The 27,947-nt window shown below is 43.3% G+C and overlaps 2 protein-coding genes across 6 annotated transcripts in view; both read right to left on the bottom strand.

Moving 5' to 3' along the window:
- The window catches only part of LOC102176061 (glycine N-acyltransferase), a 43,361-nt gene extending 16,485 nt beyond the window's left edge, over positions 1-26,876 (bottom strand). Inside the window, exon 1 of one of the 3 annotated variants that reach the window (XM_013969964.2) lies at positions 26,804-26,876. The gene's annotated coding sequence lies outside the window, so the exon portion shown is untranslated. Of the gene's footprint in view, positions 1-22,496; positions 22,574-26,718 lie in introns of those variants that run through there. The other 2 variants (XM_013969963.2, XM_013969965.2) reach the window with 2 other exon arrangements.
- Positions 4,232-27,102, bottom strand: LOC102175783 (glycine N-phenylacetyltransferase). 3 transcript variants are annotated; one of them, XM_018059031.1, is made up of 6 exons: positions 26,804-27,102; positions 22,497-22,592; positions 13,364-13,471; positions 11,393-11,519; positions 9,699-9,870; positions 4,232-5,085 (listed from the first exon to the last, which is right to left on the bottom strand). In XM_018059031.1, the coding sequence occupies exons 1-6, from the start codon at positions 27,098-27,100 to the stop codon at positions 4,683-4,685; spliced, it is 1,203 nt and encodes a 400-aa protein (XP_017914520.1). In that variant the 5' UTR covers positions 27,101-27,102; the 3' UTR covers positions 4,232-4,682. The 3 variants fall into 3 exon arrangements, with proteins under 3 accessions (XP_017914520.1, XP_017914521.1, XP_017914522.1); XM_018059032.1 differs by lacking the exon at positions 26,804-27,102 and adding an exon at positions 26,719-26,797; XM_018059033.1 differs by lacking the exon at positions 26,804-27,102 and adding an exon at positions 25,123-25,252.

Genomic DNA, 27,947 nt, shown 5'->3' with positions numbered 1-27,947 from the left:
GAGGGACCATATGGTCCTGCAGTCCCACTCTTGGTCATATATATGGACAAAACAAAACTCTAATTCAGAAGGATACATTCACCTCAGTGTTCATAGCAGCACTATGTACAATATCCAGGACATAGAATCAACCTAAATGTCCACTGACAGATGAAATGAAAAAGACGTGGGATGGGTGTATATATATATATATATATATATATATATATATATACACACACACATACATATAATGTGGAGTGTATATATCTACATACATACATATAATGTGGAGTATGTATATATATATATATATACACACACATGCATATAATGTGGAGCACATATATACGGAGTATCACTCAGCCATAAAAGGAACGAAATAATACCATTCGCGGCAACATGAATGGACCTAGAGATTATCATGGTAAGTGGAGTCAGCCAGACAGAGAAAGACAAGCACAATATGATATTGCTTGTACATGGAATCTAATAAAAATGATACAGTACAAATGCACTTATTTATAAAACACTCTCCAAACCTAGACACACCAACTCAAAGCTAATAAACAGCTCAGTCCCCGCTTGTGCGAAACACAGAGGCCAGTTGACAGGGCCCTGCACGCCAGGGGAGGATGAGACCAGCATATCGTAGCCAATGGGGAGACACATGGTGCCGGGGTCCAGCCCCGCTGGATCCAGGGAATTCGAAGGTGGGGATGGTGTTGGCATCGGCGTCCTTGGAAAAATATACATATTTAATTACAGATATATAGAGAGATTGGAAACGGATAGTGTAGTAGGAAAATTAGTGGAGAAAAAGAGGCTGAATAACTTGGTTTATGTGGAATAGCATCCATGCTCCAGACGGGAATTCAGCCAGAAAAACGGGGAGCAAGAAAGAAACGACATGGGGGAATCAGTCTTTCCGGAAACTGATCCGATTTCTTTATTTTGGGGTTTGCTTATATACCTTTTGTTACACATAGGGATGAATACAGGGTCACGTGGGGGTCAGCAGTCCTGACCTTTATCAAAATCAGGTGCTTCACATAAATGTATAAAAAAAAGGTCTTAGGGATATTACATCATCTTCTGGCCATGAGCGAGACCTGCTGACATTTTATGATCCTTTCTTTCTGATAACCAAAAAACTTGTTTTTTCCAAGGGTATTTTTTCTTAAACCAGGCACCACCCTCCAAATAAAGTTACATTCCTATAGGGTGAGGGTGTAGTGAGTTACAATCAAGAAAGGAATTTATTTAACCCAAGGTTAACATGATTAATCTTAAAGGTTAATACTTATTTCTTCTATATGCTTAAAGGTTAATACTTATTTCTTCTATATGCTAGTTATATTCATTATAAGGGCAGGGAACATGGAGATTTAGCAGGAAACATCAACCCAACAAATGAAAATCCTTTCACCAATGCTCCCCTTAAGATGTATTTAGTCTTAAGATAGTGATAAAGTTACATTTTTACATAGCAAGGGCACAGTGATTTATAACAAAGTACAGTGATCTATTACAAAAGAGAAAATTCATTAACTCAAAAAGTCTAGTATTGCTAACCTTAAAAACTACTATATTTCCTTTTCTATATTCCAAATACATTGATTAATATATTCCCAGGTGCCTAAGGATATGGAGGCCTGGTGGCAATCATTGACTCAACAATGAGAAAAGCGCTATGCGAATTAAGACTTCCAAAATACTCCAAAACTCTCTGTGCTGTTTATGGTTGAGAGGTAGTAAACAATCATGTGGCAGCAGTATGGATAATCCTGTCACACAAGCTAGTCTGTCAGCAGAGAGGTTTGACCTGAAACACCCTTGTCACACCCAGGGTGGGGAATTAGCAGCAATTATTGGCACAACAAATGAAAAACCCTTCACCAATATAATTCCTAACCAACCCACTATACTAATAATTTCCAACTCCCCAAACGAATTTGCGTTTAGTAAGTCTAAAACATCTCATGCCTCTCATATTGGGAGGCTGTAAACAATCACATGTGGCCAGATGAACCTATGCAGGCGGGCTAGATAACCTTCAGAGGAGTCCGTAAGCTGAAACACTCTTGTCACGCCCAGGAATTTTTATCGCCTTGGAGCTGCACGTTTACTCCTTCTCCGAGAGAAACGGTTATGGGGGAGAGCCCCCCGTAAAGTCAGAGGTGTAGGTGAGACCATAAAACAGACTCTGGTTTTGGGGTAGATGCTTGGGAACAGGGGGTTTCCTGAGGCTTGATCACGCCTTTGCGTATGCCAAGCCTCCTTCCTCATGACCTTTGCCATGGGCGGAGTTCCTCACGCTGGCTCCAGGCAACATGGCACCTTCATGTCATCACCTCCCAACCGGGCAGCACAGCACTTCAGGCTGGGAGAAAGACCCCAGGTCCCAGCTTGTCCCTGGGGAAAGAAGAGAGCTGGACCACAGAGCCAGGGGTCCGACTTTGCAGCTTGCCTGAGTCTGAGAATCAAGAGGAAAGAGCCCTGTGTTTGGAACCACTGAGAACAAGGCGCTGGTCTGAGCTGGTGCACACCCCCCGCCCATGGTTTGAGCTGTCCCTGCCATACAACCCCACAGCATAACGCATACCAAAACCCTCGAATTCCAGCTTTTCCCAAAAGCGAAACTAAGAAGTGTTCCCAGGGATGGAGAGAAATCCAGCCACTTGCGTGCTGTTGGTAGGAATGCAAAACGGCACAGACACTGTGAAAAGCAATACAGCAGCCTCTCAAAAACATAAACCTAGAGCTGTCGTGTGATCCAGCAATTCTGCTTCTGAGCACACAGACAACAGAGCTGAGCTCAAGGGCTGGAATAGCCGTCCTCACTCCGATGTTCGTTACAACATTATTGACAATAGCCAAGATAGGGAAGCAACCTAAATGTCAGAATGATGGATAAAGAAAGTGTTGTACATACCTACAGTGGAACATTAGTCAGCCTCAAAAAAGGAGGAAATGCAGCAATATATGACAAGGTGGGTGAAACTTGAGGACTTTACGCTGAGTGAAATAAGCTAGTCCCAGAAGGACATGACTCCACTTACATGAGGTATCTAGAGTAATGCTGCTCATGGAAACAAAAAGTAGAGTGGTAGTTAGGAGGAGAGGGAAACAGGATGAGCTGCTTATCATTGAGTATAAAGTATCCACTGTGTAGGATGAAAAAGTTCTAGAGACCCGCTGTACGATACTGTGTTCACAGATAACAACACTGTCCCATACACTGAAATATTTGTTAAGATCTCATACTATTTTTCAACTACAGCAAAATAAATACATACAATTTAAAAGTAAGAGGACAAAGCAGTCAGAAACACAAAAGGCATATTTCGTTGAGGGAACGGCAAGAATTGCAGTTGGCTTCTTATCGCTACAAAATGACCCAGAGAGATGTTGTGGGGAGGGAGGTGGGAGGGGGGTTCATGTTTGGGAACGCATGTAAGAATTAAAGATTTTAAAATTAAAAATAAAATAAAATAAAATAAAATAAAGAGAGCACGGCATTGACAACATGAAAAAGCCTCCGGGAAAAACACTGAAAAAATTCTGCATTCAGTGAAAATGTCCTTCAAAGCAAGCAGTTAATGTAACTTATGACTAGAATCTGTGCTGTTTTACGTTCTCAGTACTCAGGAAACTCCAGTGATGTGACGATGACCACAGACGTGATATAGAAACCCTGTCTTAGATCAGCACTTTCAGTTCATCTTCCTGAAACGAGGAAGTGCTTCTTCCTCAATGTATCGGCTTGGAGAATCTTTTTTCTACCACTGATACATCCCCAGGATCTTTCTTCTTGGATAATCATACCTGTGTTACACTAATTCATTAGAGCATTTTGTTGTTTGAAGGTTTGTGCTCTGCTGTGCTTAATTGCTCAGTTGTGTCCGAGTCTTTGCGACCCCCTGGACTGTAGCCCGCCAGGCTCCTCCGTCCATGGCATTCTCCAGGCAAGAATACTGGAGTGGGCTGCCATTTCCCCTCCAGGGGATCTTCCCGACCCGGGGGTTGGCAGGCGGGTTCTTCACCACTGAGCCCCCGGGGAAGCCCCGTATACCCTCTAAATGGAGATACATTCGACAGTGCTGGGAACTGTAGTGCCCCGCTGGAGCAGGGAGCTGATTCGCCCTTTATTGATTGTGGGCACTTTCCTCACTAGCCGTATATGTTACAAGAAACTTACGAACCTGTAAAATAAACCAGACAGAAACAGGAATACTGCCAGATGGTATCACTTAGACATTTTTTTTAACGTTTCTTCAAAGCATTAACTTTATTTTTTTAATTTATTTCTTAATGGGAGGAAAATTGCCTTACAATGTTGTGTTGGTTTCTGCCATACGATAGCACAAATCAGCCATAATTATACATATATCACCTCCCTCTTTACACATGGGGTCTTAAAAAGAAAAAAACGTTGAACTCATGCAAGCACAGAACAGTGTGGTGGGTGCCAGGCTTGGAATGTGGAGGAAGCAGGAAGCTGTGCAGGACCCAAAGGGAAGTCCATGGGGGAGCAGTGAGCAGGGACTCTGGGGTCCTGTTGACCGCTCACCACTCTCCCACCCCAAACAGCCCACGCTGCTTCCCCGCGGATGACGCTTCATTCTTCCTTCCCGCCCAGCCCTCTGCCTCTCTGGCCGCGTGTCCAGCCCACCCAGCACTGTCTTGAGGGGAGGTCCACTTCACAGCGGCTCACAGTTCCACTGGTTCCACCCACAGGGGATGGCGATGTGATGCAGGTTGTGGCTGATTCTCTGAATGATTTTGTTGGCTTTGTCTGTGTGGTTATACGCGGGGATGCCAAGCTGGTCCAGAGCCCGGGTGTGGACAGCCAGCATGTGGGAGATGAGCCCATGGCCACGGTACTCAGGCAGCGTGGCCCCCATCCGGATCTCTCCCGTCTGGTCCATCAGGGACCAGGAGGCGGGGGTCCCCTCGGGCCCCAGCAGGCAGAAGGTGGGGAAGGTCCGGATACAGCGCTCGATGAACCTCTGGCTCCTCTCGTTGCCGCCAAAATGCCAGAATTTATTCACCAAAGCGGCATGGGTAGGATCCATGGAGGAGAGCTTAAACATCTCCTCATTACTATTGAGAAGAAGGAAAAAACAACAAACAAAACTCGTAAGTCACACATACTGTGAAGTATTGCACGTATTGTTTGCCCCAAATGGTCTTCAGATGATGCATTTGAGAGTGCAGGGAAAGGCACAGATTCTGCAAAGAGGCTACCCAGATTCGTAATTCAAAAGCTGTGTGATTTCAATCAGGCAACGTACTGTCTCCTTCCTTTATAAAGTGAGTCTATCAATCGTACCTTCCCAAAAACTTATATAAGAGCAATTACACCATAAGGACCCGGGACTTGTGCCTACCCGCAGTCAGTTCAGTTCAGTTCATTTCAGGCGCTCAGTCGTGTCCGACTCTTTGTGACCCCATCAATCACAGCATGCCAGGCCTCCCTGTCAATCACCAACTCCCGGAGTTCACTCAAACTCATGTCCATCGAGTCAGTGATGCCATCCAGCCATCTCATCCTCGGTCATCCCCTTCTCCTCCTGCCCACAGTCCCTCCAAGCATCAATGTCTTTTCCAATGAGTCAACTCTTCCCATGAGGTGGCCAAAGTACTGGAGTTTCAGCTTTAGCATCATTCCTTCCAAAGAAATCCCAGGGTTGATCTCCTTCAGAATGGACTGGTTGGATCTCCTTGCAGTCCAAGGGACTCTCAAGAGTCTCCAACACCACAGTTCAAAAGCATCAATTCTTTGGCGCTCAGCCTTCTTCACAGTCCAACTCTCACATCCATACATGACCATTGGAAAAACCATACACTTGACTAGATGGACTTTGCTGGCAAAGTAATGTCTCTATTTTTCAATATACTGTCTAGGTTGGTCATAACTTTCCTTTCAAGGAGTAAGTGTCTTAATTTCATGGCTGCAGTCACCATCTGCAGTGATTTTGGAGCCTCCCAAAATAAAGTCTGACACTGTTTCCACTCTTTCCCCATTCATCTGCCATGAAGTGATGGGACCGGATGCCATGATCTTCGTTTTCTGAATGTTGAGCTTTAAGCCAACTTTTTCACTCTCCTCTTTCACTTTCATCAAGAGGCTTTTGAGTTCCTCTTCACTTTCTGCCATAAAGGTGATGTCATCTGCATATCTGAGGTGATTGACATTTCTCCCAGCAATCTTGATTCCAGCGTGTGCTTCTTCCAGCCCAGAGTTTCTCATGATGTACTCTGTGTATAAGTTAAATAAGCAGGGTGACAATATACAGCCTTGATGTACTCTTTTTCCTATTTGGAACCAGTCTATTGTTCCATGTCCAGTTCTAACTGCTGCTTCCTGAGCTGCATACAGGTTTCTCAAGAGGCAGGTCAGGTGTTCTGGTATTCCCATCTCTCTCAGAATTTTCCACAGTTTATTGTGATCCACACAGTCAAAGGCTTTGGCATAGTCAATAAAGCAGAAATAGATGTTTTTCTGGAACTCTCTTGCTTTTTCCATGATCCAGCGGATGTTGGCAATTTGATCTCTGGTTCCTCTGCCTTTTCTAAAACCAGCTTGAACATCTGGAAGTTCACGGTTCACATACTGCTGAAGCCTGGCTTGGAGAATTTTGAGCATTACTTTACTAGCATGTGAGATGAGTGCAATTGTTTGGTAGTTTGAGCATTCTTTGGCATTGCTTTTCTTTGGGATTGGAATGAAAACTGACCTTTTCCAGTCCTGTGGCCACTGCTGAGTTTTCCAAATTTGCTGGCATATTGAGTGCAGCACTTTCACAGCATCATCTTTCAGGATTTGAAATAGCTCAACTGGGATGCCATCACCTCCACTAGCTTTGTTCGTAGTGATGCTTTCTAAGGCCCACTTGACTTCACACTCCAGGATGTTTGGCTCTAGATGAGTAACCACACCATCGTGATTATCTGGGTCGTGAAGCTCTTTTTTGTACAGTTCTTCCATGTATTCTTGCCACCTCTCCTTAATCTCTTCTGTTTCTGTTAGGTCCATACCATTTCTGTCCTTTATCAAGCCCATCTTTGCATGAAATGTTCCCTTGGTATCTCTAACTTTCTTGAGATCTCTAGTCTTTCCCATTCTGTTGTTTTCCTCTATTTCTTTGCATTGATTGCTGAAGAAGGCTTTCTTATCTCTCTTTGCTATTCTTTGGAACTCTACATTCAGATGCTTATATCTTTCCTTTTCTCCTTTGCCTTTCATTTCTCTTCTTTTCACAGCTATTTGTAAGGCCTCCCCAGACAGCCATTTTGCTTTTTTGCATTTCTTTTCCATGGGGATGGTCTTGATCCCTGTCTCCTGTACAATGTCACGAACCTCTGTCCATAGTTAATCAGGCACTCTATTTATCCGATCTAGTCCCTTATATCTATTTCTCACTTCCACTGTATAATCATAAGGGATTTGATTTAGCTCATACCTGAATGGTCTAGTGGTTTTCCCTACTTTCTTCAATTTGAGTCTGAATTTGGTAATAAGGAGTTCATGATCTGAGCCACAGTCAGCTCCCGGTTGTTTTTGCTGACTGTATAGAGCTTCTCCATCTTTGGCAGCAAAGAATATAATCAATCTGATTTTGGTGTTGACTATCTGGTGATGTCCATGTGTAGAGTCTTCTCTTGTGTTGTTGGAAAAGAGTATTTGTTATGACCAGTGCATTTTCTTGGCAAAACTCTATTATCCTTTTCCCTGCTTCATTCCGTATTCCAAGGCCAAATTTGCCTGTTACTCCAGTAAGAAGTATCTAAAAGTTAAGTATGGTTGCTGTCGGCAAAGCAGTGACTCAGTATTTAATGAGGGAATTGATAAGACACTGTTTAACCGATAATAAAACTAGGTAAACAGAAGATAGATGAGTGCTCCAAAGCACATGCTAGCAACTGTGTGTAAAACCAGAGCTTAGGGATCATGCAATCATAGAATGTTGCTGTCAGAGGGTCCTTGGCCACTATGGGAACTGAAGTGCAGAGAAAGGGAGTCACGTGGAGTGCAGACAGCCCCTGAGGCGCAGAAGACTGAGCTTGATGTCATCTTCAGGCTGTGAAGGGGCTTTGGAAGCAGTCTCGAGATGGGGGACTAGGGCATCTGTACTCAAGCCCATCACACCCTTAACTCTCCATATGACCTGAGCAAGCTATTTCATCATCCAAGCTTGTTTCTGTCAGGAAAATAGGGATAATATCTCCTATCTTGTGTACCTCTGGGGTGGACAACAGAATCAAGTGAGACTGTAGATGTGGAGGCGTTTTCAGGTGTACTATGGGGTTGTTGCTCAGTTGCGGAGTCATGTCCAACGCCTTCGTGCCTCCACGGACTGTAGCATGCCAGGCTCCTCTGTCCTCCACCGTCTCCTGGAGTTTGGTCAAATTCAAGCCCATTAAGTCAGCGATGCTGTCTAACCATCTCATCCTCTGCCGCCCCTACACCCCTTCATGAATCACAGCCTTGTCATGGTGAAGGGGCTTATGTAACTCAATGAACCTATGAACCATGCTGTGCAGAACCAACCAAAACAGATGGGCCATAGCAAAGAGTTCCAATATAACATGATCCACTAGAGAAGGAAATGGCAACCCACTCCAGTATTCTTGCCTGGAGAATTCCATGGGCAGTGATGTATGATACTGTGAGTAAAGCTTTTCCAGTCATTTTAACACACAGAGGACCATAGGACTGGGCATCTCTGAAGAAATGGCATTTGAGGGTATGAATGACAATAAAGAGGCAAGTATATGAAGATCAGAGGGAAGACAGGTGCAAATGCAATGGCCAAAGCCAGGCGTGGGTGTGTGAGGTCAAGCTGCAGAGAGCGGGTCAGAGCTGCTGGTGGGAGCAAGCAAGAGCGACAGGATAAAGTCCAAGAGGTGATGAGTTCCAGGTCTTATAAGACCTTGGAAGTTCATAAAGGAGTTTGACTTTGATTTTATTTTCATGGGCCCCAAAATCACTTCAAATGGTAACTGCAGCCACGCAAAAAAAAATATTTCTCATTGGAGGAAAAGCTATGACAAACCTAGAAAGCATATTAAAAAACAGAGATACCACTTTCCTCACAAAAGTCCATCTAGTCAAGGCTATGGTTTTTCCAGTAGTCATATATGGATGTGAGAGTTGGACTGTAAAGAAAGCTGAGTGCCAAAGAATTAATGCTTTTGAACTGTGGTGTTGCAGAACACTCTTGAGAGCCCCTTGGATTGCAAGGAGATCCCAACCAGTCCATCCTAAAGGAAATCACTCCTGAATATTCATTGGAAGGACTGATGCTGAAACTCCAATACTTTGACCACTTAATGTGAGGAGCTGACTCATTGGAAAAGACTCTGATGATGGGAAAGATTGAGGGCAGGGGGAGAAGGGGTCGACAGAGGATGAAATGGTTAGATAGCATCAGTGGACATGAGTTTGAGCAAACTCCTGGAGATGGTGAAGGACAGGGAAGCCTGGCATGCTGTAGTCTGTGGAGTTGCAAAAAGTCAGACATGATTTAGCAACTGAACAGCAACAGCAAGCTGAGAAACCTCAACGGCTTTTCGACAGGTGAATGGATGTGATCCACGTTCCACTGTAAAAGCATCACTCTGGAAATGCATTGCGGGGAGCCAAGAGTGACTGCAGGGAGAGAAGTCGGGAGGCTGCTGCAACAGTGAAAGAGCATCTTTTTCAAACTCACATGGCTTTGGGTGTGCCGTATCCAACATGTAAGTTCTTTGTCTCTAGCAGGGAAGGAAGAAGTTTCCTCGCTGTCTCAGGCGTCACATAGAGAATGCACTGTGTGTGCTCGACCTTAACAAATTTAGTGGCTGCAAGACTCTGTATCACCTCATTCAGACTGGACTGTGAACCTAGAGAGTAGTTAGGGGAGAAGTAAGTGCCCTTGTAGGTGCTTCCGGAAGCTTCCCAACAGACACGTCCAGGATTGAAAGTCAGCAACTTTGATTCTGGTGTTGCAAGTGACCGTGTGACCTTGGCCACATCACTGCCTCAACCTGTTTGCACTTACCCAATAAAGAGATAACACTAGAAATACTGTGGAATCAAGGACACGCGGCATTTAAAAAATCATAGCCAAACTTGGGCTTCCTTGGTAGTCCAGTGGTTAAGAATGTGCCTACCAATGCAGAGGTCATGGGTTCAGTCCCTGATCCGGGCAGATGCCTCGGAGGGACTAAGCCTGTGTGCTGCGGCTTCTGAAGCCCACTCTCTTAGAACCTGTGGTCCACGGCAAGATGAGCCACGGCAATGGAAGCCCACACAGCGCCACGAAGAGCAGCCCCTACTTGCTGCAACTAGAGAAAGCCTGTGGGCAGCAACAAAGACCCAGCACAGGCAAAATAAATTTAAAAAACCACACAGTAGCTAACCTTGCATGTAAACGGATGACATGCCCTGGTATTGGTCTAATACCACACTTAATCCTTACATTAACCTTATGTATTGCGTACAGGCTCAGTCATGTGCAACTCTTTGCAATCACATGGACCACAGCCTGCCAGGCTCCCCTGTTCATGGGATTCTGCAGGCAAGAATACTGGAGTGGGTTGCCTCCTCCAGGGGGATCTTCCCAACCCAGGGATCGAACCCACGTCTCCTGCATCGGCAGGCGGATTCTTTACCACTGTGCCCCCTGGGAAGCCCAGCCACAAGTTTCAGGTACTTCTATTATCTTCATTGTTTATACGTGAGGGGACTGAATAATAGATACGTCACACTACTTGCTCAAGACCACGAAGCAAATAGTAGGCAGAACAGGGATGTCACCCAAGGGAGTCTGATTCCAACAGTGACAGGTCTTCCTGTGACTGGGGACATGCTCTATGGCACAAGGGCTTGTCATTCCAATTGTGGTTCAGTGGCAAAGAATCCAGCTGCCAGTGCAGGAGCCGCAGGTTAGATCCCTGGGTCAGGAGGATCCCCTGGAGAAGGAAATGCAACCCGCTCCAGTATTCTTGCCTGGGAAATCTCATGGACAGAGGAGCCTGGCGGGCTGCAGGCCCTGAGATTGCAGAGTTGGACACGGTTTAGGAACTAAACAACAAACAACAAGAAGGCCAGAGGGGGAGTTCTGCTCTCATACCCAATTACCCTAAGGGATCTTCAGTATGTCTGCAAAATATATCAGGAATCCTCATCTCACAAGAACTTACGTTACTCACATTTTCTTAAAAGAGCCCTATAGTTTGCAGTGTTTGAATTCAACTCCACTGAAGAGATGGTGGTAGCTGACACAGGGAGTGACCGTCAAGCTGAGTGTCTGGGGTCTAGTAGGAAATACTGATTGTAGGGGATATACTCAGGATAAAGAGATGCTCCAGGTATAGATATGAGCAGTCCCCTCAGTGGGTAGATCCCAGATCCCTTACGTACTTTGGATCTGCAAATGCTGTTTCCAGTTGATGACATCTGAAGTGGTAAGGGACTCTTGACAGTTGTTGAGATCCTTAGAATAGATTTGGTAGGTATTGGTGTAATGATCAAAGTCATCTGCCATCTCCTGTGTGGTTGGGTAATATAAATAAATCAAACTGATGATGCCCAGTGATTGGAATACTTGTTTGGTATTTCATGATACAGTGCTATTTTACAAACTATACATCGCTGTTCTTCTTGGTGTGCCATCATCATTTCTGAATCATTTTCACCATACGACTAAGTCAGGGATTTAATGAATGATTCCACTTACAAGTAACAAAAACTTGATGAAGGTGTTTTTCTGTTGCATAACAATTTCAAATCAACCAAACACTTACCAGTTTAGAATGTATTCTTCAGTGATTCTACAATCCTCAGGAGAAAGAACAAAATTTAGTTAAAGACAATCTTCCATTGCTAGAGTAAATGTTACTCTGTTTCAAAGAGTCTCAGAACAAACGGATTATGAGGACAATATTGAAACGGACACAGGTAACGTTGCATTAGAATTCTCACATGTGATAAAGCTGTGCAGAATGGAGACCCAGGATGCCTTAAAAATGCAAACTGCAATGCACTGTTTAAAAACTAATTCATATTTCCAAAAAAGCTAAAACAGAAAATTTGCTCAAAAAGATTGTCTCAAAATTAACAAATAAAAGATGATGAGATTATTTTGAAGCTGAAGGAAGAAATCAAAGAACAACTACCCAACAAGGGCAGAATAGCTGGAAATTGTTGCCCAGAAATGCCTTTCCCATTAATACCACCAACAATCTGTTTTTTATTTATTTTATTTTATTTTTTTTTGTGTGCTGGATTTTATTTTTTTTTATTTTTTTTTTTATTTTTTAAATTTTAAAATCTTTAATTCTTACATGAACGCATTACATGAACGCATGTAAGAATTAAAGATTTTAAAATTTTAAAAATAAAAAACTAAAAAAATAAAAATAAAATAAAATCCAGCACCAAAAAAATAAATAAATAAATAAATAAAAAAACAAAAAAAACCAGATTGTTGGTGGTATTAATGGGAAAGGCATTTCTGGGCAACAATAAAGATTGCATTAAAAAGTGAGTATTATTCCCTTTTTAGATTTTAGTAACGAAAGTATCTTTACTTTTGTATTCTGTTTAATTTGGTACTTAAAAAAAATCACTATACATTTAAATTTTACTTTCAAATAATTCATCAAATGATACTATATGGTTACTTATTTTTGCATGTGGGAATTTTTATACTTTATTTTCAATATGCTTAAAACATATTTATATTTGAGACAGATTAACAACTTAGTTTGAGTGATTTTTAAAAGTCCAGTACCAAAAATATATTCACAAATACAAGCATCATAATTTGTTTTTTTTATTTCCCTAACGTTATCATCAGAGAAGGAAAGGCAACCCACTCCAGCGTTCTTGCCTGGAGAATCCCATGGACAGAGGAGCCTGGTGGGCTGCCGTCCAAGGCAGAGAGTCGGACATGACCGAAGCAGCTTCGCACACAACATTATCATATTTACCTTCACACATGTTGGGGTGTTCCTTTCTCTGCTTAGAATGCAACCTCTGTTCTTGTCAACCTGTCAAAAACCTACTATTCTTCAAAATTCCCTTTTGGCAAAACGTCTTCCATGGATGCTCTCTGGCCCTTGCCCCGTGTCCTGACATCGATAGTCTAGCTGTCTCTTGGCCAGCGCTACTCCGGAATCTCAGGTATTTGCTGTACCTTGTCACACCTCACTGTCTTTGCTTTGCTTGTCTGTTTCCCTCCAGACTCTGAGGTTCTTGAGCACAAGGGCATATACACTGTGGCTGCATTTCGTTTCTGTATCCACAGGGTCTACCACACTGCCAGGCACGCAGTGGGCACAGAGTGAATACCAACACAGATGCACATTCATTCTGCCCCTGGCCCCTTACCTGCTCGCGAGGGCGGATAACCACAGTCTTAAAATCAGGCCACTTGTCCACCAGGGCCTTTAGATTGAATGGGTTTCCCTGGTTCATGTGGAAGACGGTCCCGTAAACCTGCCGTATCCCGAGAAAGTGAGAGGGTCAGCTTATCAGGAAGGGGTGGTGAAGCACCGTATTTGATTAGGACAAGGCTTATTTCTATGAAACCAGGTTAAGTACCTAATAGGGCCTTTACTTCAGTCTTCAGGTTCTACTTTATGACTCCAAATGGAAATAGACTTTGGGGTCAAACAATGAGAACATTATATTGTGTGCATCAGTCGCTCAGTTGTGTCCAACTGTTGTGACCCATGGACTGTAGCCCGCCAGGCTCCTCTGTCCACAGGATTCTCCAGGCAAGAATACTGGAGTGGGTTGCCATTTCCTTCCCCAGGGGATCTTCCCAACCCAGGAATCGAACCCAGATCTCCTGCCTTGAAGGCAGATTCTTTACTGTCTGAGCCACCAGGGAAGATAAAAAATATTAGTATATTTTAAAATCCAGATAAATAAAATGAATAAATTAAAATAATCTACTAACACACTGTAGAACTTAGTGTTATATCTTTCCATTTTATTCCATTTATTTACACACACACATAGATTTCAGGGTTCCCTGATAGCTCAGTCAGGGAAACTAAAGAAACTGCCTGCAATGCAAGAGACCCGGGTTCAATCCCTGGGTCGGGAAAATCCCCTGGAGAAGAGAATGGCAATCCACTCCAGTATTCTTGCCCAGAAAATTCCATGGACAGAGAAGCCTGGTGGGCTACAGTCCACGAGGTCACAAAGAGTCGGACACGACTGAGTGGCTAACACACACGCACACAGCTCTTAAACATGAAATTAATTACCTAATACATATTAATCTAACATATGTTCCCCCCCCAACACATACACTCACACACTATACTATGAGCATATTTCCACATCGATAAACACAAATCTATATAATCATTTTTAATGGTGGCGTAATATCCATTATATGGAAGGACTACTTCAATCTTACTATGTCTTATGGCTGGCCATTTCAACGTTTTCTAATTTTTAACAGTTTATTTTTCAGTGAACATTGCTTTTGCATAAATCTTTGCAAATATGTCTGATACTACAAATTACAGAAGGGGAATTTCTGGGTCAAACATCAACTGTTGTTTAAATATTTTATTGTTCTTCCACACATCTCTGAATCACCTTCCATAAAGGTTAAATGAATTCCCATCTATGTAAAAAGTAGAGACAGCATAGTGTTAACAACACAAGCTTTGGTGGCCAACATCCAAGGGCAACTTATTACACAATTTTTTAAATCTTTGCAACCACCTGTTCAAACATTGGTGCCTTCAAAACATTGAAGAGGCTGAGAAAGAGATTATCCAAACTGGAATGACCCACGTGGTTGTGGGGGGAGGAAAAACAGCAATCCACACCAGGGTGCACCTTAGGACCTAGATGCATGGAAACAAGATGCCTTACAGAAGGCGCGGAAGAATGCCAAAGACCAGGGCCAGAGGACGGAATGGGGACTATTTCAATGACAAAGGACCACCTCTCACCCTATGCTTCCCTGCTCTTGGCATGAAATGTTAATGTCAGACTAAGGCGAAAGAGGAGGAGGCAAACTTGGACTTTGCTTTTCAAACTTTGACTTTACTGAGTTTTTATAAATTAAATTTCTGCCATTAGCAGAAATTTAGCTCAATATAGAAATTAAGTGCAGTTTTAAGGAAAATAAAATACATGTTTTTCCACATGACGTTTGGAACCAGTGGCATTTATATACACATTTCTGTGCCCAGGATCGTGTCATTTAACCGGAACATAGTGACTCAGGCAGCCACTACAAATGAAAGGGACTGAAGCTAACAGGTGAGATTAAACCCACTTAGTTTCCTCTGCTTGGGAGATAGGTGGGCAGTCTTTCAGGCTGTGATACCCAGATTTTTCTCTCACCTGAGACTTATTAGCAACTAGTCAATGAGTTTTAGGTCATACATTTGTAACTAGAATAAATTTTACAAATATCCTAGATTTCTGCTTATGGGGGAAAATCTATGTCATCAAAGAATCAGGTGAGTAGAGAGGAAAAGAACCTCATTAAAACTAAGGATCTCATATTGAGAGTTACTTTGCCTTACAGTAGAGTTGGGCTAAGACTAGTCATGCCGAGGATTTTCTCCAAAAAGTTGGGATCCACTTAACACAAAAAGTAAATAACAATTCAAACCCCAGACATAGAGCATAAAAGAAAACAATTTAACTTGGAAAAATTTTCAAAGTAGACACTTAAGATAAAAATAACTCAGGCACCTAACTGATTTAGTTCCTCCTCCTCCTAAAAAAATACTTTCGAGGTTAAGTTGAATACGTGGTGTAGTTCCTGCTATTTGGTAAGTGTTTAAGAAGCATTGGCTGTTCATTTTATCATATCTTATTTAACCCTCCAAACATCTCTGCAAGGTAATGATAACCCTGCTTAGGGCTTTCCTGGTGTTTCAGATGGTGAAACATCTGCCTGCAAAGTGGGAGACCTGGGTTTGATCCCTGGGTCGGGAAGATTCCTTGGAGAAGGAAATGGCAACCCACTCCAGTATTCTTGCCTGCAAAATCCCATGGACAGGCTACAGTCCATGGTCTCAGAGTCAGACACGACTGAGTGACTCACACACACACAACCCTGTTCAAGGTTGAGGAGTGTCTGCCAAGAGTATTTACTTTCTGGTTTTACTGATTTTACATGCAAGAGCACTGAGATGTTTGCAATCTTACCCAGAAAACAATCAATTTGTGGGATCAAAGTCTTCTGACTCCTGAGCTTGTTCCTCTCAAGAGCTCCCTACCCTACCCCTCAGTGCAGCGTGCCTCTGGGCTACACTAAGCACACGTGGCTCAGCCTACACGTGACCCCTAAACACGTGCCCTGATAGGGCGCCAAGTAGAGGTTGCATTTGGCGCTTTGCCACCTCATAGACTATAGAGTCCATGGGGTTATCCAGGCCAGAACACTGGTGTGGGGAGCCGTTGCCATCTCCAGGGGATCTTCCCAACCCAGGGATGGAACCCAGGTCTCCCGCATTGCAGGTGGATTCTTTACCAGCTGAGCCACAAGGGAAGCTCCCCGCACCCCCCCAGCCAAAAAAAAGATATAATATGATGGATTATTATAATATAATATAATAAAGGATATAATATGATGCTATTCCTTTCAGGTTTCCCGTCATTATGATCAGTATCAGTTCAGTTCGGTCTTTCAGTCGTCTCCGACTCTTTGCGACCCCCTGAACCACAGCATGCCAGGCCTCCCTGTCCATCACCGACTCCCAGGGTTCACTCAGACTCATGTCCGTCGAGTCAGTGATGCCATCCAGCCATCTCATCCTCAGTCGTCCCCTTCTCCTCCTGCCCCCAATCCCTCCCAGCATCAGAGTCTTTTCCAACGAGTCAACTCTTCGCATGAGGTGGCCAAAGTACTGGAGTCTCATCTTTAGCATAAGCCCTTCCAAAGAACACCCAGGACTGATCTCCTTCAGAATGGACTGGTTGGATCTCCTTGAAGTCCAAGGGACTCTCAAGAGTCTTCTCCAACACCACAGCTCAAAAGCATCAATTCTTCGGCGCTCAGCCTTCTTCACAGTCCAACTCTTACATCCATACATGACCACAGGAAAGACCATAGCCTTGACTAGACGGACCTTAGTCGGCAAAGCAATGTCTCTGCTTTTGAATATGCTATCTAGGTTGGTCATAACTTTTCTTCCAAGGAGTAAGCATCTTTTAATTTCATGGCTGCAGTCACCATCTGCAGGGATTTTGGAGCCCAAAAAATAAAGTCTGACACTGTTTCCACTGTTTCCCCATCTATTTCCCATGAAGTGATGGGACTGGATGCCATGATCTTCATTTTCTGAATGTTGCGCTTTAAGCCAACTTTTTCACTCTCCACTTTCACTTTCATCAAGAGGCTTTTGAGTTCCTCTTCACTTTCTGCCATAAGGGTGGTGTCATCTGCATATCTGAAGTTATTGATATTTCTCCCGGCAATCTTGAATCCAGCTTGTGTTTCTTCCAGTCCAGCATTTCTCATGATGTACTCTGCATAGAAATTAAATAAGCAGGGGGACAATAGACAGACTTGACATACTCCTTTTCCTATTTGGAACCAGTCTGTTGTTCCATGTCCAGTTTTAACTGCTGCTTCCTGACCTGCATACAGATTTCTCAAGAGGCAGGTCAGGTGGTCTTGTATTACCATCTCTTTCAGAATTTTCCACAGTTTATTGTGATCCAGGTATAGATTTTTCCAGTACAGGAAAAACAACCTTTTTTTTATCAGGTTGAAGAAGTTCCCTCCTATTTCTAGTTTGCTGAGAGTTTTATTTTTATCAGAAATATTACATTCTGTCAAACATTTTTCCACATCTATTGAGAGAAGATCTATGCTTTTCTCCAGCCTGTTGATAACAGTAAATTGAACTGCTTGATTTTTTTTTTTTTTTAAAGTTAAACGTAAATTTACTGTATGACTTTTAGGTAACTATCCAAGAGGACTAAAAGCATATAGCCACCAAAAAAAAAAAAAAAAAACCCAAACACCACTCAAAACATAATAAAAAAACTTCACACATATCCACACAAAAACTTCTGTGAGTCTTTAAGCTGCAAGTTTGAAAGTTAGTTGCTCAGTTGTGTCTGACTCTGCAATCCCATGGACTGTAGCCTGCCAGGTTCCTTTGTCCATGGAACTCTCCAGGCAAGAGTACTGGAGTGGGTTGTCATTTCCTTTTCCAGGGTATCTTCCCAACCTGGGGATTGAACCCAGGTCTCCTGCATTGCAGGCAGATTCTTTTGCCAACTGAGCAACTAGCGATACAGATAGCCCCAAACCAGAAACAACCCCAAGGTCCATCTCCTGTGAATAGACATACAAAAATGTGGTATATCCACATAACAGAATACTCAGTCAGTTCAGTTCAGTTCAGTCGCTCAGTCGTGTCCGACTCTTTGCGACCCCATGAATGGCGGCACGCCAGGCCTCCCTGTCCATCACCATCTCCTGGAGTTACTCAAACTCACATCCATCGAGTCGGTGATGTCATCCAGCCATCTCATCCTCTGTCGTCCCCTTTTCCTCCTGCCCCCAATCCCTCCCAGCATCGGAGTCTTTTCCAATAAGTCAACTCTTTGCATGAGGTGGCCAAAGTACTGGAGTTTCAGCTTTAGCATCAGTCCTTCCAAAGAACACCCAGGACTGATCTCCTTCAGAATGGACTGGTTGGATCTCCTTGCAGTCCAAGGGACTCTCAAGAGTCTTCTCCAACACCACAGTTCAAAAGCATCAATTCTTCGGTGCTCAGCTTTCTTCACAGTCCAACTCTCACATCCATACATGACCACAGGAAAAACCATAGCCTTGACTAGACGGACCTTAGTTGGCAAAGTAACATCTCTGCTTTTGACTATGCTCTCTAGGTTGGTCATAACTTTTCTTCCAAGGAGTAAGCGTCTTTTAATGTCATGGCTGCAATCACCATCTGCAGTGATTTTGGAGCCCCAAAAAAGAGTCTGACACTGTTTCCCATCTATTTCCCATGAAGAGATGTTAGGAATAAAAAGGGACAAACTACTGACACACGCCACAATGTGGATGCGCCGTCAAACACATTAAGTGAAAGGGGGCAAATACATGGAACCATATACTGTGTTATTCCACTGATATGAAATCCAGAAAAGGCAAACTTATAGTATTAAAAACAGGAAGTAGATTACTGGTTGCCCAGTGCTTGGGAGATGGGGGGAAATAGGAGTGACTGCTAATTGCCACCAGGAATCTTCCTGAGATGATGGAAATTTTCTAAAACTGGATTCTGGTGCTGACTGCACAACTTGGGAAATTTTCTAAAAACCAGTGAACTGTACATTGAATTATATGGTATGTATATTACACCCTACACAAGCAGTTAACAACACATATATACACACAGAGAGTCTACAGTTGAAGCCCTGGACAGCTACAAAGTGTTAAATCTGTGTTTTGGTAGTCTCTCTTATTTTCTTGACTCCAGAGTGGAAAAGATGACATCAGGCTATTAACATTATGAGAATCCACAATTTTGCTATTCAATTTCCTCTTAAAGATAATAAAGGAGCATGAGGGGAGGGAGTCATGCAAGAGGAGCAAATAAATCTGCTCTTTCCTTATTATGTAGTTCAAACCGGGTCATGGCCCTATTAGCCAGTAACCACGAGTAGCTTACTTATTACTGGGCGCTGCCGGCGGGGGCAGTGCTGGGGCCTGGGAACAGAGTCCAGCCCCCTACGAACACAAGCAAGACCTTTGTAATGGGCAAAGCCAGGCCAGGCACCAGGCTATGCACGATAATAGACATCCAAAGCAATTAAGAAATGAGAAACTACAGAAATTCTTATGTATTAAAATCTTACGTTCATGTATTAAAATCTAACACAAGCCACTTACCTCAAACTTAGGTTTTGTTAAAAATCGGTATCAACTTAATAATTTTACACAATCAGAAGAACGTCATCTGGTGAATCAGGCACACTCTGCACAACAGCCCAAGTCAGCCTACGACGCCTGCACTCCCATCTCTCGAGAGAGGCAACTGTCGCCAAGCAGCTACTAAAGAAACGCACTAGCTCTGCTTTGCAGACTCATGACGGACCGTCTCTGCAACAGGACAAGGGACTAGGTGGCATCTGGCACTGCTACTACAGAACCAGAACGGGCTCTGGGGCTAAGTCTCAGTGCCATGGGCTGACGCGGCTCATAGACGCAAGATTGCAAGGGTCAGGGTGACAAGCGTAAGGAACAGCCCCTGAGAAGGTCCCAGCTGGCAGCTTCAGAGCATGCACCATGTCCAGAAGACATGCATTTTAGGACCATCATATATATCCCTGTACAGAAGTTTCTTCTCAAACACTTCTTCTCTGTCCTTTCGTTTCCGTTTTCGGGGTCTCCGGTTCACTCGGACCCATTTCGCGACCTCGGCGCTCACTTGCTGCGCGAGCCCGCACTCCGCCAGGGCCTGGCGCTCCCTCTGCAGCGGCTCGCCCGCAGTAGGTGAAGGTGAGAGCCGGGCGCCGGAGCCCGCGCTCAGAGCCGTCGCCCCGCCGCCCCAGCGGACAGCGGCGGGCGCTGGAGGCCCGCAACACCTAAGGCGCAGGGCCTGCTTGATTTTTAAAAGCTGAATCTGCCTTGCCTTTCCAAGATGAACTTCCCTTGGTTATGATGTATTATCCTTCTGATATGTTGATGGATTTGACTTGATATTATTTTCTTAATGGATATCTCTGTTCACAAAGAATATTGTTCTATAGTTTTCTTTTTGGTATCAGGGTAATTCTGGACTCACAAATGATTTGGGAAGTGTTTTCTCCTCTGCTCTATTCTGCAAGGGTTTTTGTGGAAGTGATATTTTTTCCTTATGTGTGTGGTAGAAATTGCCACTGACAATATGTGAGCGTGGAATTTTCTTTGTTGGAAGGTTTTAAACTACAAAATCAATTTCTCCAATAGATACAGGGCAGTTCAGGTTGCATATTTCTTCTTCAGCGACCTTTGGTAATTCATGCTTTTCACAGAATATACAAAGTAAAACTTATGGACTTAGTATTGAAAATTATTTTCACTGGAAGTGCCAAGTCTTAACTACTGGACTGCCAGAGAAGTCCCTCGACTGTTATTCTTTTTTAGTATAAGCACTTAATGCTATCTGTTTCTCAGTTATCAACTGCTCTAGTTGCATCCCAAAGCTTTTCATACGTTGTATTTTTATTTTCATTCAACTAAAATGTTTCCTACTTTTCCTTGTAATTTTAAATCTGACTTATTTAGAAGTGTGTCATATACTTTTAGAAATTCAAGTATTTTCCAGATATCTTTCAGGGTTTTTTTGTTTGTTTGTTTGTTTGTTTTTTGAGTTTAATTCTATATTGCTCAAGAACATACTTGCTATATTTCAATTCTTCTAAAAGTTTTTGAAATATGTTCTATTTTGCTAAACATTCCATGTACACTTGAAAATAGTATGTACCCTGCCATGGTTGTGGGAGTAAAGTGAAGTCGCTCAGTTGTGTCCAACTCTGTGTGACCCCATGGCCTGCAGCCCACCAGGCTCCTCTGTCCATGGGATTTTCCAGGCAATAGTACTGGAGTGGATTGCCATTTCCTTCTCCAGGAGATCTTCCCAACTCAGGGATCAAACCCAGGTCTCCTGCATGGTTATGGGAAGTATTCTATAAATGTCAGTTTATTCAAGTTGGTTCATAGTATGTCATATACAATAAGTTCCTATACGTATTTATAGGTTTTCTGCCTATTCTGCAAATTACTGAGAGAGAAGTGTTGAACTCTCTATACCTGTGTGTTTCACTGATTCTTCTTTCAGTTTTATCAGTTTTTGTCTCATGGACTTAGAGCCTCGGTTGCTAGGCGTATTCACTTCAGGTTTTCTTATATCTTCTTGGTGAATTGATCCCTTTATCGTAATGCAGTGACATCTTTATCTCTAGTAATAGCCTGCTCCCTTTGTATTGTATATTATTGCAAGAAAAACACTTCCGCTGCTCTATGGCACAAGATAATTCCTTCAACATAATTTCTGTCTCATTCGAAGTTAAACATAATCCTTGGGGTTTGACAAAAAACAGAATTTGACAGATTATTAATTACAAAGAAGAAACATAATGGATAGCTTTTCATCGGGCACTTGATTGTTTGCTAAGAATAATCATTGACTTTGGCAATTCTGGAAGAAAAAACTTCCAGAGTTACATAACATGAGTTGAAAGGGCACAAGGGAAAGCTTTGGCATCACCACACAACAAAGATCACGATGGGTTCAAACCACAGCACTGCCACTCACTACTGGCATGGTCTTGGTCAGGTCAGGTCACATGACCGAGCCTCCCTTTCCTCTACAGACATGATATAGCTGCCTTGCAGACAGGTGACGTAGTCCAAACGAGCAGCCAGGTGGGTGAGCTTGGCACAGAGTCGGTGCTCAGGGAGTCCTTGTTCTCTTTCCCACCTTCCCTCAAGCTGTCCCTAGCCCCTTTCCCCTTAAGAACGTTCCACTCTCACCTTTAAGGACTCAGGGAGACTCTTCCTCAAGGATTTCTCTAACATCTGCAGCAGTTGTGGGCTGTGTAAGTGGAACATCTTGGCAGGTCCCTTAATCTAAGAGAGGGTCGACAGACAAGGAGTGAGAAGTGCCGGAAGACACACAAAGACGCCGGTTTCCTGAGAAACAGCAACGGCTAAAAAACAGAACAGAACAAAAAGCCCGCCACTCCCTTCATGTTTCTGAGTGTCTTCCTGCAAGGAACTGCCCTTCTCCTGTTGGGCTTAAGACTCACCATGACCCTCACGTTATCTGTGACAAGGCCAGGTACTAATCCTTCAAACTGCCCATCTTCAACAGCTCATACAAGTCAACGTAAAAAAAACTTCAAACAAAAAGCCGAACAACCCCATTAAAAGGGCATAAGAACTGGATTCTTTCTGACTGTTTACTCTCCCTTCCTACATGGTCAGGTGGATGGTTTATCCCTGCTGAACAACGGCAACAAAGTGTTCTAGCGGCTTAACAAAGGTTATTGGCTTGACAAATCATTCATCCGTCTTCTCTCCTGTACACTGTCCTCTGCACCGTGATCCACCCTTAGCCCAAGCCGACACTGGCATTCAGAATGATCTTCCAAGAAATTTTGCTGACTTCTTTCCATGAAATAACCCTTTTCTGCCTCACCTTTCACATGTTTGTAGATCTTACCATCTAAGAGTTCTTCTGTCGAAATAATACCCTATTTCAGCACTCCTTTTCTCTCTTGAAATAATCCTTTCAAATAAAATCTCTCCTTACCAAAGTCTGGCTTTGATTTTTTTATTTAATGGTATTTTGGTATCATTTCATTCTAATTTAAATAGACTTTTGTGACCAGCCTGGAAACCTAAGTACTGATTTATTCACCTATGCAGTCATTCACTTATTCAATCACCCAATGAGTGTTAATATTTATTGAGAACTTAATGTATTCAACAAATGAGGTGTCACCTCAGCTAGGCTGAACTACATTTCCCAGAATTCCCTTCCCTTTATGTTTCCACTTAGAGTGGACCACAGAGATTCTCTGGTAGCTCAGCTGATAAAGAATCTGCCTGCAATACAGGAGACCACAGTTTGATTCCTGGGTTGGGAAGATCCCCTGGAGAAGGGATAGGCTACCCACTCTAGTATTCTTGCCTGGAGAATCCCCATAGACAGAGATGCCTGGCAGGCTACAGTCCATGGGGTCACAAAGAGCTGGACACGACTGAGCAACTAAGCACAGCACCTTGGAGAGATTCCTATGGAAAGCCTGGTTGTTGCTGTTCAGTTGCTCAGTCGTGACCGACTCTTTGTGACCCAATGGACTGCAGTACACCAGGTTTCCCTGTTCATCACCATCTCTTACAGTTTGCTCAAGCTCATGCCCATTGAGTCGGTGATGCCATCCAACCGTCTCATCCTCTGCTGCCTCCTTCTCCTTCTGCCCTCAATATTTCCCAGTGGAAAACCTGGAGAGCAGAATTAAAGCAGTGGGCATTTTGCAGCTAACCTCAGGGATTCCCTGGTGGCTCAGTGATAAAGAATCCACCTGCTAATGCAGGAGACTCAGGAGATGTTGGTTTGATCCCTGGGTCAGGAAGATCCTTTGGAGGAGGAAATAGCAACCCACTCCAGTATTTCTGCAGGAAAATTCCACAGACAGAGGAGGCTGGCAGGTTGCACAAAGTTGGACGTGGCACAGTAACTCAAGATATAAGGTAGTAGCTGGGCTGGAAGAGCGTCTCCGTCCCCTGGGTCTACCTTCAGCCTGTCTGTCCCCGGGGACAGGGGGATGTTAACCCCTTAATGGCTTGCACATACTTTCTCCTACTCCATAGCCTGTTCATTTTGTTGATTCTTTTGCTGTGGAGAAACTTCTTAGTTTGATACAGCCCCACATGTTTACTTTCTGCTTTCAATACTTGAGCTTTTGTTGTTATATCCAAAAGAAATCATTGCCAAGACCACGGTCAAGGTTTCCCCCTCATGTTTTCTTCTAGGAATTTTATGATTTCATGATACATTTAAGCCTTTAATCCATTCTAGCTTAATTTTCTGAAGTGGCCTTTGCATCTTGATGTAGCTGCTGTGGGCAGTCACTGAGGCTGGTAGGAATCACTTAAGTCCTGTAAATATATGTTTTCTTTACTATAAGGTGAAGTGTGCTAGGCTCCTCTGTTGCCCTTCTTTTCCACACAGGACCACAGAATATTTCTTTAATTCAGTATCTGATTTAACAACTCTGGACTGTCTTTATTTTATTTAGGCCCTAATTCCAGAAGACCTTCAAAATCCAACTTTTGTTCCCATTTCAAAGTCTTACTCAAATTTCCCTTTTCTCTCTATTGACTCCTGTTAGTTTCTCAATCCAAACGGAACAGATCGCTCTCTTTTCTGTACTCCCCCAAGATTATGTACACATTTCAATCACAACTTGTTACAGCACATCACAGTTTGCCCTCTGGATTATCAACCCTCTAGGCAGGGCCTTAAGTCAATTATTCTATTATTCTCAATGCTTATTACACCGTCGGGCACACGGTAAGAACTCAGTGTTTATTGATTTAATGTATGATATGCTTGCATAAACACAATCATCCCTTTCGTCGCTCTGCTCACCAAGGGAAGAGACTCGTTCTTTCATTCCGCAGGTGTCAGCAGAAGAACCAACTACATTCTGGGCTTGGGCGTTCCAGCAGATGTTTCTTGGAAAAAAAAGCTCAGACCAGAATAGAAGTGCCCGTGCCATGCTTTGGAGAATATCAAGAGAGTAGAAGTGCATCATTCCTAAACATTAATCAGACACCGCGTGTGTGCTAAGCTGCTTCAGTCTGTCCGACTCTTGCAACCCTTAAGGACTCCTCTGTCCATGTGATTCTCTCAGCAAGAAGACTGGAGTGGGCTGCCATGCCCCTCCTCCAGAGGGTCCGACCCACGGACTGAACGCCTGTCTCCTGTGTCTCCTGCAGTAGCAAGCGGGCTCTTTACCATTAGTGCCACCTGGGAAGCCCATTCAGACATTAGCTAGGAGCATTTCACAAAAAGATTGCATGAGAATAAGAAAAGTTGAATTTGATGCCAGATTACTGGGGATAGAATACTAAAGTCTTGACAAGTACATTTGGGACTTTTTGCACTTGCATATATGCACACACGCACACACAAAATGAACACAAATGTAATGTTCAATAAATGCAGTTGACTAAAACTGAGGACATTCATTTTAGGGGGTTGCCAGCATTGACAACAGCCAAAGTCCTGTGAAGCACTGTTTGAAACCTTTGACAAGTCTGCTCCAGTCCTTGGAATTTATCCAAAGAAAACAGCTCAAATGAAGAAAAATACTCTGAAAAAGTTTGAAAGCAATATAATATTAACTCACAGGGATGTACAGGACACAATCTCAGTGTCCCGCTATAAATATAATTCATGTAAATAGAATCTATCATTATTTTGCTACTCTAAAACCCATTTTAACCTGAAGGTTCTATGTTGCCATATGAGAGAGTCTTCAAGATGAACATGGAAAGGATGGCCATGACACTGGAAAAATAACTAGAGGCCTTTTTGTGCGCATATTTACATAAATCACAGACAATAAAAATTTAGAAGGAAACACCAAATTATATAGGAGCATTGTAACTGAGATTTTAAAAATTACATTTTTTTTTTATGGTTTTAAATTAACATTAATCTCATCTGGATTGCAGTCTGTTGACTACAGTCTACCTCATCTTTTGGAAACTTTAAGAAGGGCACTTAATTTCCCTGGCCATCATTTACCCAAAGGGGGAAAAAAAAGCTGACTACCATATAACGTTACTAGGGAATTGAATAAGATCATGTTTGCATAGTATGTCTACAAACTGTTGCATAAATATCACCCAAACCCACACACTTCTTCCCAGAAGCTGTTACCTTTTCCGGCATGCCAGCTATTAACAGGAAGCTCCCAAATCATGCCACATTTAAGTATCAATTCAGAACAAAAGCCCGTCCTTATCCGAAAAGTTCTTACAGAATCAGGACACTACCCCGTACATAGTACAAGCCTGATACAGATTTCTCAAAGGGAACCACTACGTTTTCACTTGGCATCGCTCTCAGCACTCAGAAATTCTTATCCACTTCCAGCAGCAGCGTTTTGGTTCATCTCCTTCAGTGAGGAGACAGGGGCCGAGGCCCCCCAGAGCAGTGACCCTCCTTGGCTCTCACCTGTGACACTGTCTTCCCCCTCAGTCTCTGCGGAGATCTCCCCCCAAAACAAGAGGCAGAAGACCATTCCAGAGATGACACGTACCTTCTGGGTACTGTGGTCTTGAGAAGTGTGCCTATTGGTCTGATCCCCAGCCTGCTGGGCTGAGACGCTTAACTGAACCCGCACACCGAGCTGCCCTTCGGCAGCTGCATGCGGGGAGTCCCTCCTCCCAGGTCCTGTGTTTGGCAGAGTGCCCCGCTGAGGCTCACTTTTTTCCAGAGGTCTGAGCTGCTTTCTGATCCCGCAGGTCCTTCCAGTTCTCCGAGTCCTCAGAAACTCTGAACTGTGTGATCCCAGAGGCAGGGTCTCTACAGGCAACGCCTGCTGCGCTCCCTCCATTTTCACGAATACCTGCCACAAAAGCAAGAGACGGCGACTGTTTGAACTTGATGTAGAGAATCAGAGCTCTTTTTTTAACCCTAAGAAATTACTTACTTGGAAAGAATAAAGGGCCTAGAAAGTACCCCCACAGACTGGCTCAGATCATGAACTCCTTATTACCAAATTCAGACTCAAACTGAAGAAAGTAGGGAAAACCACTAGACCATTCAGGTATGACCTAAATCAAATCCCTTTTGATTATACAGTGGAAGTGAGAAATAGATTTAAGGGCCTAGATCAGATAAATAGAGTGCCTGATGAACTATGGAATGAGGTTTGTGACATTGTACAGGAGACAGGGATCAAGACCATCCCCATGGAAAAGAAATGCAAAAAAGCAAAATGGCTCTCTGGGGAGGGCTTACAAATAGCTGTGAAAAGAAGAGAAGTGAAAAGCAAAGGAGAAAAGGAAAGATATAAGCATCTGAATGCAGAGTTCCAAAGAATAACAAGAAGAGATAAGAAAGCCTTCCTCAGCGATCAGTGCACAGAAATAGAGGAAAACAACAGAATGGGAAAGACTACAGATCTCTTCAAGAAAATTAGAGATACCAAGGGAACATTTCATTCAAAGATGGGCTTGATAAAGGACAGAAATGGTATGGACGTAACAGAAGCAGAAGCTATTAAGAAGAGGTGGCAAGAATACACAGAAGAACTGTACAAAAAAGAGCTTCACGACCTGGATAATCATAATGGTGTGATCACTCATCTAGAGCCAAACATCCTGGAATGTGAAGTCAAGTGGGCCTTAGAAAGCATCACTACGAACAAAGCTAGTGGAGGTGATGGCATTCCAGTTGAG

The sequence above is a fragment of the Capra hircus genome, chromosome 15 (genome assembly GCF_001704415.2).
Source record: "Capra hircus breed San Clemente chromosome 15, ASM170441v1, whole genome shotgun sequence".
Taxonomy (NCBI): Eukaryota; Metazoa; Chordata; class Mammalia; order Artiodactyla; family Bovidae; genus Capra; species Capra hircus.
This window is presented reverse-complemented; position numbering and strand designations above follow the sequence as displayed.

Bases quoted from the DNA above. Each gene is read 5' to 3' on its own strand.
- LOC102175783 (XM_018059031.1), bottom strand. From the start codon at position 27,100: ATGGAGGGAGCGCAGCAGGCGTTGCCTGTAGAGACCCTGCCTCTGGGA. The intron at 11,520-13,363 runs GTAAGGGGCCAG...CCAACCACACAG, and splicing joins TTATCCGCCCTCGCGAGCAG to GAGATGGCAGATGACTTTGA. The intron at 5,086-9,698 runs GTGAGTTTGAAA...TCTTCTCAATAG, and splicing joins TACGGCACACCCAAAGCCAT to TAATGAGGAGATGTTTAAGC.